Source organism: Nannospalax galili, unplaced genomic scaffold, assembly GCF_000622305.1.
Source record: "Nannospalax galili isolate Female #2095 unplaced genomic scaffold, S.galili_v1.0 scaffold2937, whole genome shotgun sequence".
NCBI lineage: Eukaryota > Metazoa > Chordata > Mammalia > Rodentia > Spalacidae > Nannospalax > Nannospalax galili.
Window position 1 is genome coordinate 34434 of NW_008339366.1, and position 14924 is coordinate 49357.

Genomic DNA, 14924 nt, shown 5'->3' on the forward strand with positions numbered 1-14924 from the left:
TTAACCTTGCTAAGATTTTGTTAACATTTTTCACCTACTTTCATTTAAATTATTTGAATTATAATAGCCTTTCTTTTATCTTCATTGAGTTTCACCACATCCCTGAGCAGGGTGTGGTAATGTCTCCTTTAATTGCAGCTTTTAGGAGGCTGTGGTAGAAGGAATACTACTTTGAAACCAATTACATTGTAAGACCCTGTCTCAAAAAAAAAACCAAAAAACAAAAAAACAAAAATCAAAGAAGAAGTGTAAAAATGTAGAAACAGACAGGGGCAGACAGGGAGACTTCTTAGATGCTCCAGGCATTATTAATAAGTATATATACACACTTTGTCTTCTCAGTAAGTTTGTACAACTGTACAATAATAGGATTATTACATCATTGAATGTCTTTAGCAGTTACTAAAACATGGGGCTTAAGAGATGGCTCATCTCTTTAGAGTGCTTGCTGCTCTTCTAAGACCAGAGTTAGGTTCCCAGCACCCATGTCAGGCTGCTCTCAACTGTCTGTACCTCCAGTTCCAGTGGATCTAAGACCATTTTCTGGCCTCAGCAAGTATGCAAGCACATGTGGCATTCACTCACATAGACACACACATAATAAAATTAATAAAAATAAAGCTTTTAATTTTTTTTATTTTTTGAAAATTTCATACTCGAGTACTGTATTTACATCATACCCATCTCTCTCACTCCCCTCTCCAACTGCTTCCATGTTCCCCAACTCCCTCTCAATTTTGTGTCTCTTATTTAATTATTGTTACATACACACAGACACACACACACACTCACACACACACAACCTAATCCATTTAGTGTTGCTCATTTATACATGTGTAAAGATGGTCACTTGAAATTGGGTAACTTACCAGGAAGCTCATGCCTGGAGGAAACTGATTCTCTCTCAGTAGCCATTGATTTCCTCTAACTCTTTATCTGGAGGTGGGACTTTGTGAAATTTCCCCAATTCATGTTGGCATGTCAATTGGTCTTGGTATTACCCAGGTATGATTTAGACAACCACATTGCTGAAAATTCAGAGGCGCTGCTGCCCCATCATCTCTGGAAGACACTGTATAGCAGCAGGTGTCCTGGTCCTCTGGCTCTTACAGTCTTTTCACATCCTTTCTTATTTAAAAATATATTTAATAAAGCTGATTAGTGAGGCAATTCTATGCACTTTCTCTTTATGAGAAGATTTTTATATACTGATTAAATTTCACTGATAATTAAATAATCCTTAGATATTTCTCTTTTTTCTGTTTGAGTTAGTTGGCTTTTGTTTTGGGAGGGGTTTGTTGTTTGTTTTTTGCTTTTCCCCTTCTCTAAAATAACACTGATTCTTTTAGAATTTCACATTTATGATTATATTGAGATCCCATCTCCCACTTCCTCCTGTACTCTTCCCACTACCCATCCTCTCCATCACATTTTTAAGATCTATTGTGTCCAATTTAGAGGGGATGGACGCACACCCATATATTCTTGATGTGTGGGTTCATCCCCTGGAGCATGGGCAGCCTGCTTGGTCATCACACCCTTAAAAAAACTGGCTCTTCCTATCCTAGCATCTACCAGTTGCCAACAGCCCCTCAGCTAAGAATGCAACGTCATACTTATGTCCACCCTTCATGCTGAGGTTCTATCTGGCTTGGGCTTATATAGTTATTGTGTATGCTATTAAAACCAGTGTGAATTCTTATATATAACTGCCATGTTGTGTCTGGACAACACTGCTTCTTTGTATTCATCCACCACCTCTGACTCTACAGTCTTTCCACATTCTTTCCCATGATGCTTCCTGAGCATGTCAGAGAGTGGTGTGACAGAGATATCCCATTTAGGTCTGAGCAGTCGAGTCTCTTATTCTCTGCATGGTGATTAACCACAAGATAAAAGTACCATCATTGCACCAATATAGTTTTCTGTACTGGTCATTGTTCTGGCTATTAGACATTAAAGCTGGGGTTGGACCATTGATTGGTTTTCCCTTCACAGCTTGCATAGTGTCCTCCAAAACTATGAGACCTAGCATCAGGGAAGTGACTTCCAGTCAGTTCCAGCTCCATTGCTCCAAATCTTGTGTCCGAAGTATGCCCTGTCCTCAGCAATAGGGTCTTGTCTTAAAATTATAGAAGTTAATCAAGGGTTATGGCAATAGCCTGTGTAATTTGGGGAATCTTTTGGACTATGCTGGACAACAACTCAAAGGGAAGTTTCTCCTGTCTGGCAGTTTCTCGTGATATAGCCTTCAGTGATACACATGGACTCATGAGATAGTCTATGTGTAATTTTTCAATAGACTTTTGAACTAATACATTTCCCTCTCATTTTTCACAGCATCTAAGCATTATTTATCTCTGCTCTCTCCCTATATAAGCTTCCCTCCTCCTTCCCCAAATAAAGAACCCCCATTTCTATATTTCACCCTTGATAATACCTATGTCCTTTGGTTTCCCCCCCTCCCCCGAGCTCCTTCTTCCCCTTTATCCCCATGGTTCCATGTATAACCCTCCCTTTACTCCTACCTGTTAAATAACACATTTTACCCATTTCCCTCTTGGTAACACCTGTCGCTTACTATTCCTCTCTCTCAGGCTTCTTCTTTCCTTTTACCTCCATGGTTTCTTTCCATTTTCCTGGCTCCTGCAGTTACATCAGGCTATATACTCACATATAAGGATTTGGTGCTAAAATCCACAAATAAGGGAGAACATACATCATTTGATTTCCTGAGTCTCTGTTACTTCACTTAATATAACAGTTTCTAGTTGCAGCCATTGACATTCAAATTTCATGACTTGATCTTTTTTTTTTACTGCTGAGTAGAACTCCATTGTATGTATAACCATATCACATTTTCAATATCCACTCCTCAGTCTAGGTACACATACATTGCTTCCATTTCTTACCTAGGGTGAAAAGAACAGTAACACATACGGATGTACAAGTCACTCTGCAGTAAGATGAGTCCTTTGGGTATATCACAAGGAAGGTAAAACCAGATCATACGGTAGGTTCATTTTCAGTTTTTTAGAGTTCTCCACACTGCTTTCCATAGTGGTTGCACGAGTTTGCAATCCCAGTGACAGTGAATGAACGTTCCCTTTTCCCCACATCCTTTCCAGAATTTGGTGTCATTTGTTCAGTTGATCTTAGCCAGTCTGACTGGGGTAAAATGAATTCTTAAAGTGGTTTTAATTTGCATTTCCTTAATTAATAAAAATGTTGAGGACTTTTTTAGATGTTTCTTAACCATATTTATTTCTTCATTTGAAAACTCTGTTCAGATTCATAGCCCATCTTTTAATTGGGTCATTTGTTTTCTTGATTCTTTATACTTTGAGTGCTTTATATATTCTGGATATCAATCTTCTGTCAGATGTGTAGCTAGTAAAGACTTTCTCCCACTCTGTGGGTTTTCTCTTCACTTTCTTCACTTGCTTGGTTCATTTCTTCTCCATGAGGTCCCACTTGTTGATAGTTGACCTTAATTTCTGAGTAATTGATGTCCAATTTAGAAAGTCCATTCCTACAATTATATCTTGTAGTGTTCCGCCTATGTTTTCCCCTAGCAGTTTAGGATTTTCAGGTTACATACTGAGGTCTTTGATGCATTTGGAGTTGACTTTTGTGAAGGGTGAAAGATAAGGTTCTAGTTTTATTCTTCCTTTGGTGGAGATCAAGTTTTCCTGGCACCATTTGTTGAAGATGCTGTCTTTCCCCCCAGTGTATGTTCTTGGCACCTTTGCCAAATATCAGGTGGCTGAAATTGCATGTACTCATGTTCAGTTATGTTCCATTGATCTATGTGTCTGGTTTTCTTCCAGTGCTATGCTAGCTCTGTGATATACTTTGAGATCTGGTATGGTAATCCACCCAGCATTGCTTGTTGTGCTCAGGATTACTTTGACTAGCCAGAGACTTTTCTGTGTTGGCATCTATGATCATAGAACTGGGAATACTTTGGCTCAGGCTCTTCTTGCTCTCATAGATGCATTGAAAGTTAGCTGTAATTCTGATGGACTTTTCTTTCTATGTGAGTTGCTGGTATTCCCCAGCAGCTTTCAGTATTCTCTTTGTTCTGTACATTTAGTGTTTTTACTATGATGTGCCATGGGGAGTTTTTGTTCCTGTCCTGCCTATTTGGCATTCTATGTACTTCTTATACTTGTATGGGTATGTCTTTATTTTGGGAAATTTCCTCTATAATTCTTCCATTTCAATGGTTTATAGAGTTTTCCACTTTCTTCATTTCAGTCTGAGTTTTCTTCAGTATTTCCAATTTTGTGAGTCAGTTTATCCTTATTCTCCTTTACTTCTTTGAGTTCTTTGCTTGTGTGCTCTTTAAATTTGTTGAATTTTTTGCCAGTTGGCAGAGCCAGCTGAGGCTTTATTTTGGAAAATACAAATGAATTGGATTTGGGTTAAGAATGTGGACTAGAGGGGTATCCTAGGTGGGAGATTCCTCCCAAAGCTGGGCAGAGAGCTAGGGCTAAGCACTCCACCATACAGCTGTCTCCCCCATGAGCTCTGGCCAGCCACAAGAGGAGCTTTGATGGCTGTTCACTTGGGCAAGATAATCAGAAGACTCAGACACCAGCGTTCCATCACTGGTCTCAATCTTCACAACCACCGCCTTGGTGAGGCTGAAGGTGCTGGAGCTTCCAGCAGAGCTGAAGCTAGGCTGGAAGGAGATCACTCGGAAGCTAAGCTATGGAGGACTGGTGAGGCTTCCATAGAGCTCAGCTCACTCAGCCGTCCTGAGTAGCCACTGGTGGCCTTCATATGAATACTCAAGTTCTGCATCCCAGACTCTAGTCGGCTCTCCTCCCCCTCCAGCAGTTTGTGGTAGGTAGCAATTTCAATGCCCAGTGCCATCTTGACATTCATAAACTCCTGGCACTCTCACAGCTGTCTTGCCTTGTCCTGCTTGGCACGATGCAGGGCAGCCTCCAGCTCTGCCAGCTTGACATTGGCATCCTTAATGGCCATCTCCTCACATTGCTCAGCATTAGTGATGGCAGCTTCCAGCGATGCCCTCTGGCCTTTAAGGGCCTCAATCTCTGCTTGCAGGCAGTTGGTGCTGCGGTTCATCTCAGGAATCTTGATCTTTGTGCGGCTCAAGTCATCTGGGTGCTTCCCAGCCAGCTTCTGCAGTTCTTCATACTTAATCTGTTACATACTCTAGGCCTCCGCCTGGCTGTGGTTGCCGATGTCCTCATATTGAGCTCGAACTTCAGAGATGATGCTGTCTGTCCATGTCCAGGGAGCGACTGTTGTCCATGGACAGCACCACAGGTGTGTCTGAGATCTGGGATGCAGCTTGCATATCTAGAGGAAGATGATTTCATTAGTCAGCCCTTCCAGTCGAGATTCCACCTCCACCTTGTTCGTGTAAGCTTCATCCACATCCTTCTTGTTGAGAACAAATTCATTCTCCAGCTCTGTTCGCTTGTTGATTTTATTCTTGTAGTTATTCTTGAAGTCTTCCACCAGCCCGTGCATGTTGCCAAGCTCCGCCTCCAGTTTCAGCTTCTCCTGGCCCAGGGCTTCCAGTTGCCACAGCCGATTATTAATATAACTCTCAAACATGTTGTCCATGTTGCTCGGATTGTCTTCTGTTGCTGCAGCAGGTTCCAACTGGTCTCCAGCATCTGGTTCTGCTGCTCCAGGAAGTGCACCTTGTCAGTGAATGAGGCGAACTTGTTAATACACTTATCTCTTACTTCTTAGTGCCACAACCTGGAAGTTGGGGTCCACCTCTAGCTTCAGGGGGCTCAGAAGGGTCTGGTTCACGGTGACCGCTGTGATTTCCCCAACACCTTCCCTGCCGAAGCCTCCGCCCAGACCCAGGGTGGTGCCCAGGCCCCCACGGAAGCTGCTGCGGCCCACCCAAGAGAAGCTGGAAGAGCTGATGCAGGCACTGGGCCCACTCCTGTAGGAGCAGCTGCCGACGGCCCGGGGGCTGGAGGTGGACACTTTGTAGGACCTCTGGGTCAACCTGATGGACATCGTGGAGGCTGGAGTGAAGGCAGTCAAACAGAAGTCGGAGGTTTCGAGAACTACATGAGCAGCTGCTTCTAGGCCAATTCGTTGAATTTTTTATCATGTTTATGATTGTTTTATTAAATTCTATGTCCTAAGTTATCTCTAAGGGGTTCTCATTTAGAACTCTTGTATATGACTGGGGGTGTTTGTTGGGGACATACTATTTTGGATTTTCATATTTTTTCATTGTGATTTTGGCATGTGGACTTTTTTTTTTATTTGTGATTCTGGTAAGAAACTCAATCCTTCCTATGTTGAATTGAAATTTGATTATATTTGTATTATTGATATACCTTATTTGCTTTCTAATTGGGTATGAAAAGCTGGTTGGTCTAGGCTTCAGATTCTCTCTTTTGATTTTATATTGGAAGGAACAGATGGCTCCAGTCAGGCTACTCAGGAGCCCCCAGGAGGGCAAAGCAACCCTGGCTAGTTATAAGGCTTCAGTAGCCTCAGATGGATAGTGCCAAGGACCAAGGAGAGGACATGGGAAACGAATGGGATGATCCCTACTAGTTAGCAGGGAGGACTAAGCCCAGGAGCAATGGGAGGGACTGCAACCTGTCCCAAAGCAGGGAGGTGGGGGGGTATGGATATACTCAAAAGATCTGCACAAGAAGTGAAAAGTTATGGAATGAAGAAGTCAAGGTACCTACTAGCCAGCAGGGAAACCTGAGACCCTGGAGCAGTGGAAGGGACTGTAGGTGGTCCCAAAGCAGGGGAATGGGCACAGTGTGATTTGGGCAATTCATCCCAAAAAGCAATTCAGGCCCTCTCAGGCAGTCTCCAAAGGTCTGCACATAAAGAGAGATTATGAGATGGGGAAGTTCAGGCCCTGGGTCAGTGGGAGGGACCATAAATGGTCCCAAAACAGGGGGCTGGGCACAGCATGATTTTGGTTGTTTATGTCTTTATTGGACTATTTTTACATGGAATGGATGGACCTTTACAAAATTGAAAACTATTTAAGCAAGTCAAGACTTGTGTTGTTTTCTAATTAATTTTGTAAAAATATACATTGTTTAATTTATTGTCTGAATTTGGTTGGTGTGGTCTAAATATATTCTATATATCTAAAATGCTTCCTATTTTGTTAAGATTTTCAACTTAATGCTAACTAAAATTTAGTGACAAAAACAATTTTGAAAAATGAAATCATTACCTATTTTTTTTTCATTTATTTAGGTGAGAGATCTTGCTTTTGTCAACTTTTAACTTTATTTCCCTAACTTAGAAGTTTAGGATGTGCTACAATTTTTCCAATAATTCTGAGAAAAAAAATTATAAAATCCAGCAATAGCCCAAAGTATATATTTTTGTGAAATTACTATTTTCTCTATAGCCTTGTTGGTTAATAGGCCAATACTGTTGGCAAAGGATTTAGAAATTTACCAAAGCAAAGCTAGAGAATTATAGGCTGTGAAGGTATCTACTTCATAAAATCTGAAGATTTCACTACACACCCCATACTTGCACACAGCACAGATGGCTCATATCTCAAATGGCATCATTCAGGGTCATTCTGTTCTGCTTATGATCCTGTCAAGACAGAAGATAGTTCTCTGTGGGTACTAAGGGAAAGGGTCCACAGTAAAGACAGTAAGTTATTCACAGATGTTACAGTGACAATAGAAGCTGGAGTAAAAGAAATATTAGGGGCAAAACAACAGAGTCAGGAATACCTGGGTGTAAGATACCCAAGCTAGACAGGTAGCAGGAAAGACAAGACCAAGCCAGTGATGACAAGCCAGGCACCCTTCCACATACACACAGATACACACAAGCTTGGGGAATATATGTAAGGTACCATTGTTTTTCATATATCCTTATTTCTCTGTAGTAATTCTTAATAAAAACTGCATTCTGCTTTGCATACCCTCAGAGGAGCCCATGTCATTAATCTTTGGAATGAAAAGAAGAACTTGAAAATAATAACCCAGATGTATGACCTGATCAGATGACCTGATCTTTAATGACTATGAGAGTCCAGCAGCTAAGGTCCTTGGGTCACACAAAACTTGGCATCCCATCGCACTCCAAACTCCTGCACCAGTGTTGTGGACACCTAAGCACTGCATTTGCTCACCATTCTACACTCCAACTGCATGTCATTCATGATCCTTCATAATATGTACTGTTTCATATAAGACTAAAGGTTGGGGCTGGAGAGATGTCTCAAAAGTTAAGAGCACTGAATGCTCTTGCAGAGGACCGGGGCTCTATTCCCAGCACCCACATGGCACCTACAAACCATCCTTAACTCAGGTTCCAGGGGACTCTGACACCCTCTTCTGACCTCCAAGGCATTGCATGACACAGGTGTACTCACATACATGCAGGCAAAACACTCATACACATAAAATAAAAATAATAAATAAAAAATATTTTTTTAAAAAGATCAAAGGTTAATAAAATATTCTGGCCTAAGGAAAAATTTGACATGAATGAACTTCTTATTTCACCGAGTTCCTTATAAATGGACATGTCAACTGTGCTATGTCCAACTTTGCTTTATACAGCAGATAAGGTAGAGAAAAGGATTGGGGGAGGGATAACTAACATTGACAATGTTGGAAACACCACAAATAAACCATACACTAAGGATTTTGTTCATCCTAGAAGCCATAGATTGCTATATAAATGCCCAGCGCTAGTGTGGAATGCTTCTCTTTAAGTTATTGGTCAGAACTGGCCTAGAGACACCCTAAAACAATACAGTCTATTGCCATTGCTCTTGGTTGCCCAACAGAACTGATGATAACACCGTATGCTGAAGTTACCATACACACTGGTCACAAGACGTGGAGAAATCAAGTCAGTACTGACTGGAAAGCTTCCTCCCTGCTGGCTAGCTGTCATAGCACTCAATGATGCTTTGAAGGCTGCTAGGGAAAGAAACTATCAACAGTCTCACCTGAAAACACTATCAACTGCAGTAATGACTGGTTTGGCAAGATATGCCCATGGGTATATGTGGGGTCTCTCCCTCTCCTCACGGGGCATTGGCCACTGGTACACGGGGACAAGGGGAGCAGAAGCGACTAGCGGGGTCAGGATGGCCAGTGAGCACCGACCGAAGAAAGCCCTTCCGGGGAGGCAGGTTCAACAACGCAAACAGCTCCAGACTCAGTGATTCAGTGATACAGGTCTAGATTCAGTGAAACAGCTCCATCTATTTAGTGGGAGAAGTGGGGAAAATATAGTGTGGAGGCAGCAGCCAAAGCCTCAGCTGATAGATGCTCATAGTATGCTTTATTTACATGTGGCAGTGGGCTCCTATCATCCGACTATCAGGAAATGCCTGATTATCATATAGAAAAAACCTGGGGGTAGTTTTTACTCCAGGTAATTATGCCAAAGGTCATGTTCCAAATAAGGTCAGGCATCCATGCTTGGTGGCACTTTCCAGGTAAGTCAGGAAGAGAGCAGGAAGCCCCCTGCTGAGAAGGGGAGTCCTTCCATTTGGCGCCAAGCCCCTTAGAGCTATCCAGACATGGAGGACTACAACCCTAACAGCAGGGTTTCCCAACAGGTATAATAATAGCACAAAATATTATGGGGATAATATTTCTGCCAAACCCTTTCTGATTGGATTTATGGCCTGTTCCACAGGAGAAAACATACCTGTACTGTAATTCTGGCTAAGAACCTATGGTGGATGAGCTCATAGACCCCCCAACGATGAACAACTACTATCATTTTGCTAAATGGACATGGACTCAAACTGCTCTCTAAATTCATATCCCTTTACCCATAGATTAGTACAGCCCTCTGACCTCATCAGAGAAGTTTCTATGTGTATTGAAAGGGGGTTAATACAGAAGTTCACCACATATCAAAGTGCAGAGAATAAGTGTCTGTAAAGTAATTGGTCACAGATGGGCCATCTCATCTATTTTACACCCCTCCCCACTGAAGCTCAAGGACCATCACAGAAAAGGAAGCAGAAAGACTGTAAGAATCAGAGGTCAGGGAGGACTGGAATGAAACTGTCTTCAGGACATGACAGTACCACTGCATTTATGACCACACAGAAATTTGATTGCCTACACAAGACCTGCACAAGATCAATCCAGTCAACATTTCAGCTTAAAGGAGACGAGCTCATGAGCCCCCATCCCAGACTGAGGAGCTATGGACCATTGATAGTTTCTGGAAGATGGAGTGTCAGTTTTCTTTAAGGGTATGGTTAACCATGCTCCAGTGGATGGACCCACACCTGAAGTATATAGACAGGCCAAATTGGAGTTGATGTGTTATTAAATAAATAAAAGAAAAGAGGGCATGCAATTATAGGTAGGGAGGAGGGAATGAATCTGAAAGGAGTTAAGGGTAAGAGTTAGGGGTGAATATGCTCAAACTACAATGGATGAAATCTCAAGAATTAATAAAAAATATTTTTTAAAACATGCTGGGTGTGGTGGTGCATACCTTTAATCCCAGCACTTGGGAGGCAGAGGCAGGCAGATCTCTGTGAGTTCAAGGCCAGCCTGGTCTACATAGCGAGTTCCAGGACAGCTGGGAATACAAGGAGACCCTGTCTCAAAAACCACCAAAATATATATATTTTTAAAACAATAATGAAATGTCAGATGTGGTGGAACATGCCTTTAACCCTACCACTCTGAGGGAGAGGCAGGAAGATTTCTGTGAGATCAAGGCTATCCTGGACCACATAGTAAGTTCCAGGCAAGCTGGGACTATAGGGAGACCCTGTCTCAGGAAAAATCTGATAATAATAACAACAACAAAAGCGATGATGATGATGATGATGATGATGATGATGATGATGATGATTTTTTATTGTATAATGTAGCTAGGCTAGGAGGACGCTATATAGCAGACACTGTTTATGCCATATGGGTCCCTGTATATAGTGCTATTTACAAATCTAAACAACCTTTGCAGGGACCCTGAAAAATATATCTGAGACCATTTAAATAAATTTTAATCTAGTGAGGGTCATGGGACTTCTAAACCAAGATGCTTCTCTGCCTGTCCTGCCCCTGCAGTATTGTCTGAAAACCCAGGAGGACAGCTCACCAAGCAGAGATGCCTACTATAGCTAGTGCACAGTCATGCTTTCATTTGATCATTTTACATACAATTGAGGCATTATGCTTTCATTATCTGTGGTTGTATGCATTTCAAGGGGCTCTTTCCTTCTTAATCAAAGTAATATTATGGAATATTATGGTCTGTACTGATCAATTCCTGAAGTTTAAATATTAGGATTTTCATTCCTCTTGTATGTTGATAGTCTTTGTTTCCTTTTGGCTTGTCATTATATTTCTGTTTGATAGGAATAATTGATACTTTGGTTGATTATCCAGCTACTCAATTCACCCTGAGCTACAACTTGTTCTTAGACATATTACGGCCAAACGCAAGACACACGATGCCTTAACCTGTACAACTACAGTCGTTGCAATAATAAAGTTTCCCTTTATCCTGAGGATATATGAGATATCTGTCAATCACACTTCTCTCAAGGACATGCCCTATTTTTTTACTTCTCCTCCATCATCCCACAAGAACAGTAAATGCATAGTACAGGTTGGCAGCACTTCCTTCTGAATTATCAAATTCTACCTTTGAATAAGAATTTATGGCTGTTAGGTCTACTTCCCTGGGCTCACATACCTTCTGGAAATACCTCCAAAATTCTTCACTTTAATTTGATGATGAAGATATACTCAACATTTTATCTTCTTATCTACTTGTGGTCATTATGGGAATGTTTAAAATGACCAGCTCTGCCACTGATGCAACAGAAGAAGCCACAATGGTAAATTCATATATTATGTGCAATATTGGACTCATACAGCTAACTCTACACAGGTAGTATCCTGTTGGACATAAGTGTCCACACAGCGTGCAATTTTGCTTGGTGATTAGGATACCAGAGAGACCTGTACTGTCCACTCCCTGCCTCTGGCACACATATCAGTCAACCTCACAAATTTGCTCTGCTTTAATTTAGTTTAGTTTTGGTTTTGTTTTCTCTAGAGTACTCAACTTCTACTCAGAGTTTAAATCACTTTTGAAGTTTATTATCTGGGTATTATACTAGAAGATCTATTCCATCTTTGTCTGTTTTAATTTGAAACCCCAGATTAGAGTAGCATCTGACGTGTAGGTTAAAATCAGTGGGCATAATTTTTAATGTATGAAAACTATAAGCAGATGAGGGAAGCTATTACTGTTCCTGGTTCTATAAGCAATAAGATGAATCACTGAAAAAACACTGCAGTGAGAAGAAGAAAGGAAATTTAAAAGTGATTGTTACCAGCATATGAAAGTTGAGTGGAATTCTCCAGGATATGAGTCTGAGCAAGAAATAGTTTCTCCTTCAAAGCCTCAACCTCAAACTTACAAACTTGACTCTCTTCTGGGAAATTGTGTTTTGTTTTGCTTGGTCCTTGGAATCTCAGGAACCAATGTCATACCAGCAGAGGAACTTTTGGATCTAAGAAAGCAATTCATAGATTAATTAAGGAAGGATCTCCTATCTTCTTAGAGACTCCATAACTAGGTCAGGACTGAAGGCCAAAACCACACATCCATTTTTAATATGTTCCTCAAGAAGAATGTTTCTAGTAATTTTCTCATTGATTGCTTTTTTAACTTACTGATTTTTTTCTTACAATGTACTGTGAGAGCTGTTTCTCAAGCTTATTGAGATCTGCTAGTGTTAAATCAGACAGCCTGCATTATTGAAGGATGTACTAGTCATACTTTGTTTCTGTTACTTTTCTGTTTCAAGTATCTAAGATAATCAGATAATGAACAGAAAATAATTATTTTTGGCATGGAGTTTAGGAGGCTCCATTCCCTGAAGAGTTGACTTGGTTGTTGTGGGCATGTGATGGCACATCATGGCAGGATTACATAGAACAAAACCACTCACCATATGATTCTGGAAAGGAACAGAGAAGGAGAATTTGTCAAGTCCTACCATCTCCTTTGATGCCATGCCACCAATCAACTAAAATTTCTCACTAGGCTCAACCTCTCAAAGTTTCCAGTATTTTCTAAGATCATCACATGGAGAACACATCTTTTACAAACTACAAGAAACTGGGACATTTAATATCAAATTCAAAGCAGGATAAACAGCTTATATTTATATGATTTTATTCATGCTTTTAAAACATTTTGTCTCTATAAAATATAGCTTATGATGAACCCCATATTGACCATATATTCTGAAGTTTGAACCACTATATTTATTGAAAAACTTCTTACTTGTTATAACATATGAAAGGAATTACTTCAACCACAGATACATTACTTTAAATATTATATCTATGACATGTTAGTACTGTATGAAGCCCTACAACATGTCTTTAAGAAAACATTTTCCTACCAAGTTGTCTCTTCAGAGCACCTTTAATCTCATTATTCCTGAGACTGTAGATGAGAGGGTTCAACATGGGGATCACCACCATGTAGAAAACAGACACCACCTTGTTCTGGTCAGTGGAATAACTGGACTTGGGCATCGCATAAATAAATGTGACAGTTCCATAATAGAGAGTGACTGCAGTAAGGTGGGAGGTGCAGGTAGAGAAGGCTTTGCGGCGGCCCTCAGTGGAGGGCATCTTCAGGATGGTGATGAGGATGTAGATGTAGGAGTTGGCAATGACAAATAGTGTAATCACAATGACATTGACAACAGAAATAGTGGTGAGAACTATAGAGACAGTGGCATCAGAACAGGAGAGTTCAACTATAGGAGTAAAATCACAGAAAAAATGATTGATTCTATTTGGTCCGCAGAAGACTAAACAGAAGAAGGAAAACGTATAGGAGAATGCATTAAGAAATCCACCTACGTAAGCTGCTACAAGCAATTGGTCACATACTTGCGCAGACATTTTAGTTGAATAAAGCAGTGGACTACAGATTGCTACAAAGCGATCATAAGCCATGACAGCCAGAAGGTAGCATTCAAGTGTCCCAAAGAATACAGCTAAACCAAGCTGGATGCCACACCCAAGGTAGGGGATGTTATTTCTCTCCACCAGGAAGTTAACAAGCATATTGGGTGTGACAGAAGATGAAATGCCTATGTCAGTTGAAGCCAAGTGGCTCAGGAAAAAGTACATGGGGTGATGGAGCTGAGGAGAGAGTCTGATTAGCAGGATTGTGCTGAGGTTTCCAGACATAGTCACCAGGTAGATGCACATGATAATGAGGAAGAGGATGACTCGAAGGACTGGGTCATCTGTTAAGCCCAAAAAAATGAACTCTGTCACTGTCGTGTGGTTCCCATCACCCAGGAGATCCATGGGGCTATGTAGCCACTGCCAAAATAAAGCTGTGATGGAAACATTATATGAAATAATTTCTAAATCAATTATTTTTCAGTCATTAATGCATGCATAATGTTATTACAATTGAAGATAGTCAGATAGTAGTGCACATTTATCTGCAATAATGAGTCTATTTGTAATTTTAAATTTGAGTTTAGTGGGGTTAGAGAGAAGGCTCAGTGGTTAAGAACACTGGTTGTTCTTGCAGAAGACCTGGGTTCGAATCCCAGCACCCACATGGAAGCTAACAACTGTCCGTAACTCCAGTTCCAGGGGATCTGATGGTCTCTTCTGTCCTCCACAGGCATTGCATGACACGGGTGCACTTACCTACATGCAGGCAATACACACATACATATAAAATAAAAATAATAAATAAAATATTAAAACATTTGAGTTTAGCACAAACACTTAAAATATTCCCTCATATAATGTCCATTGTTCTTTATATATAGAATTATTTCTCAAATGAAACTTAAGGTGCTTTAAAACCAATGGTAAAAATAGAAGACAGGTGAGAATAACAGAAATAAATGCTGAATATATTTATAAGAT

At 40.7% G+C, this 14924-nt stretch overlaps 1 protein-coding gene and 1 pseudogene across 1 annotated transcript; both read right to left on the minus strand.

Annotated features, from left to right (window-relative positions):
* Nucleotides 1–4495: 4495 nt before the first annotated feature.
* On the minus strand, nt 4496–6030 carry LOC103734812 (annotated as a pseudogene).
* A 7370-nt stretch (nt 6031–13400) lies between these two features.
* Nucleotides 13401–14345, minus strand: LOC103734805 (olfactory receptor 502-like). Its single transcript, XM_008833876.1, has one exon. It carries the CDS (start codon nt 14343–14345, stop codon nt 13401–13403), a length of 945 nt encoding a protein of 314 aa, XP_008832098.1.
* Between the last annotated feature and the right edge of the window lie 579 nt (nt 14346–14924).

Bases quoted from the DNA above. Each gene is read 5' to 3' on its own strand.
- LOC103734805 (XM_008833876.1), bottom strand. From the start codon at position 14,345: ATGGATCTCCTGGGTGATGGGAACCACACGACAGTGACAGAGTTCATT.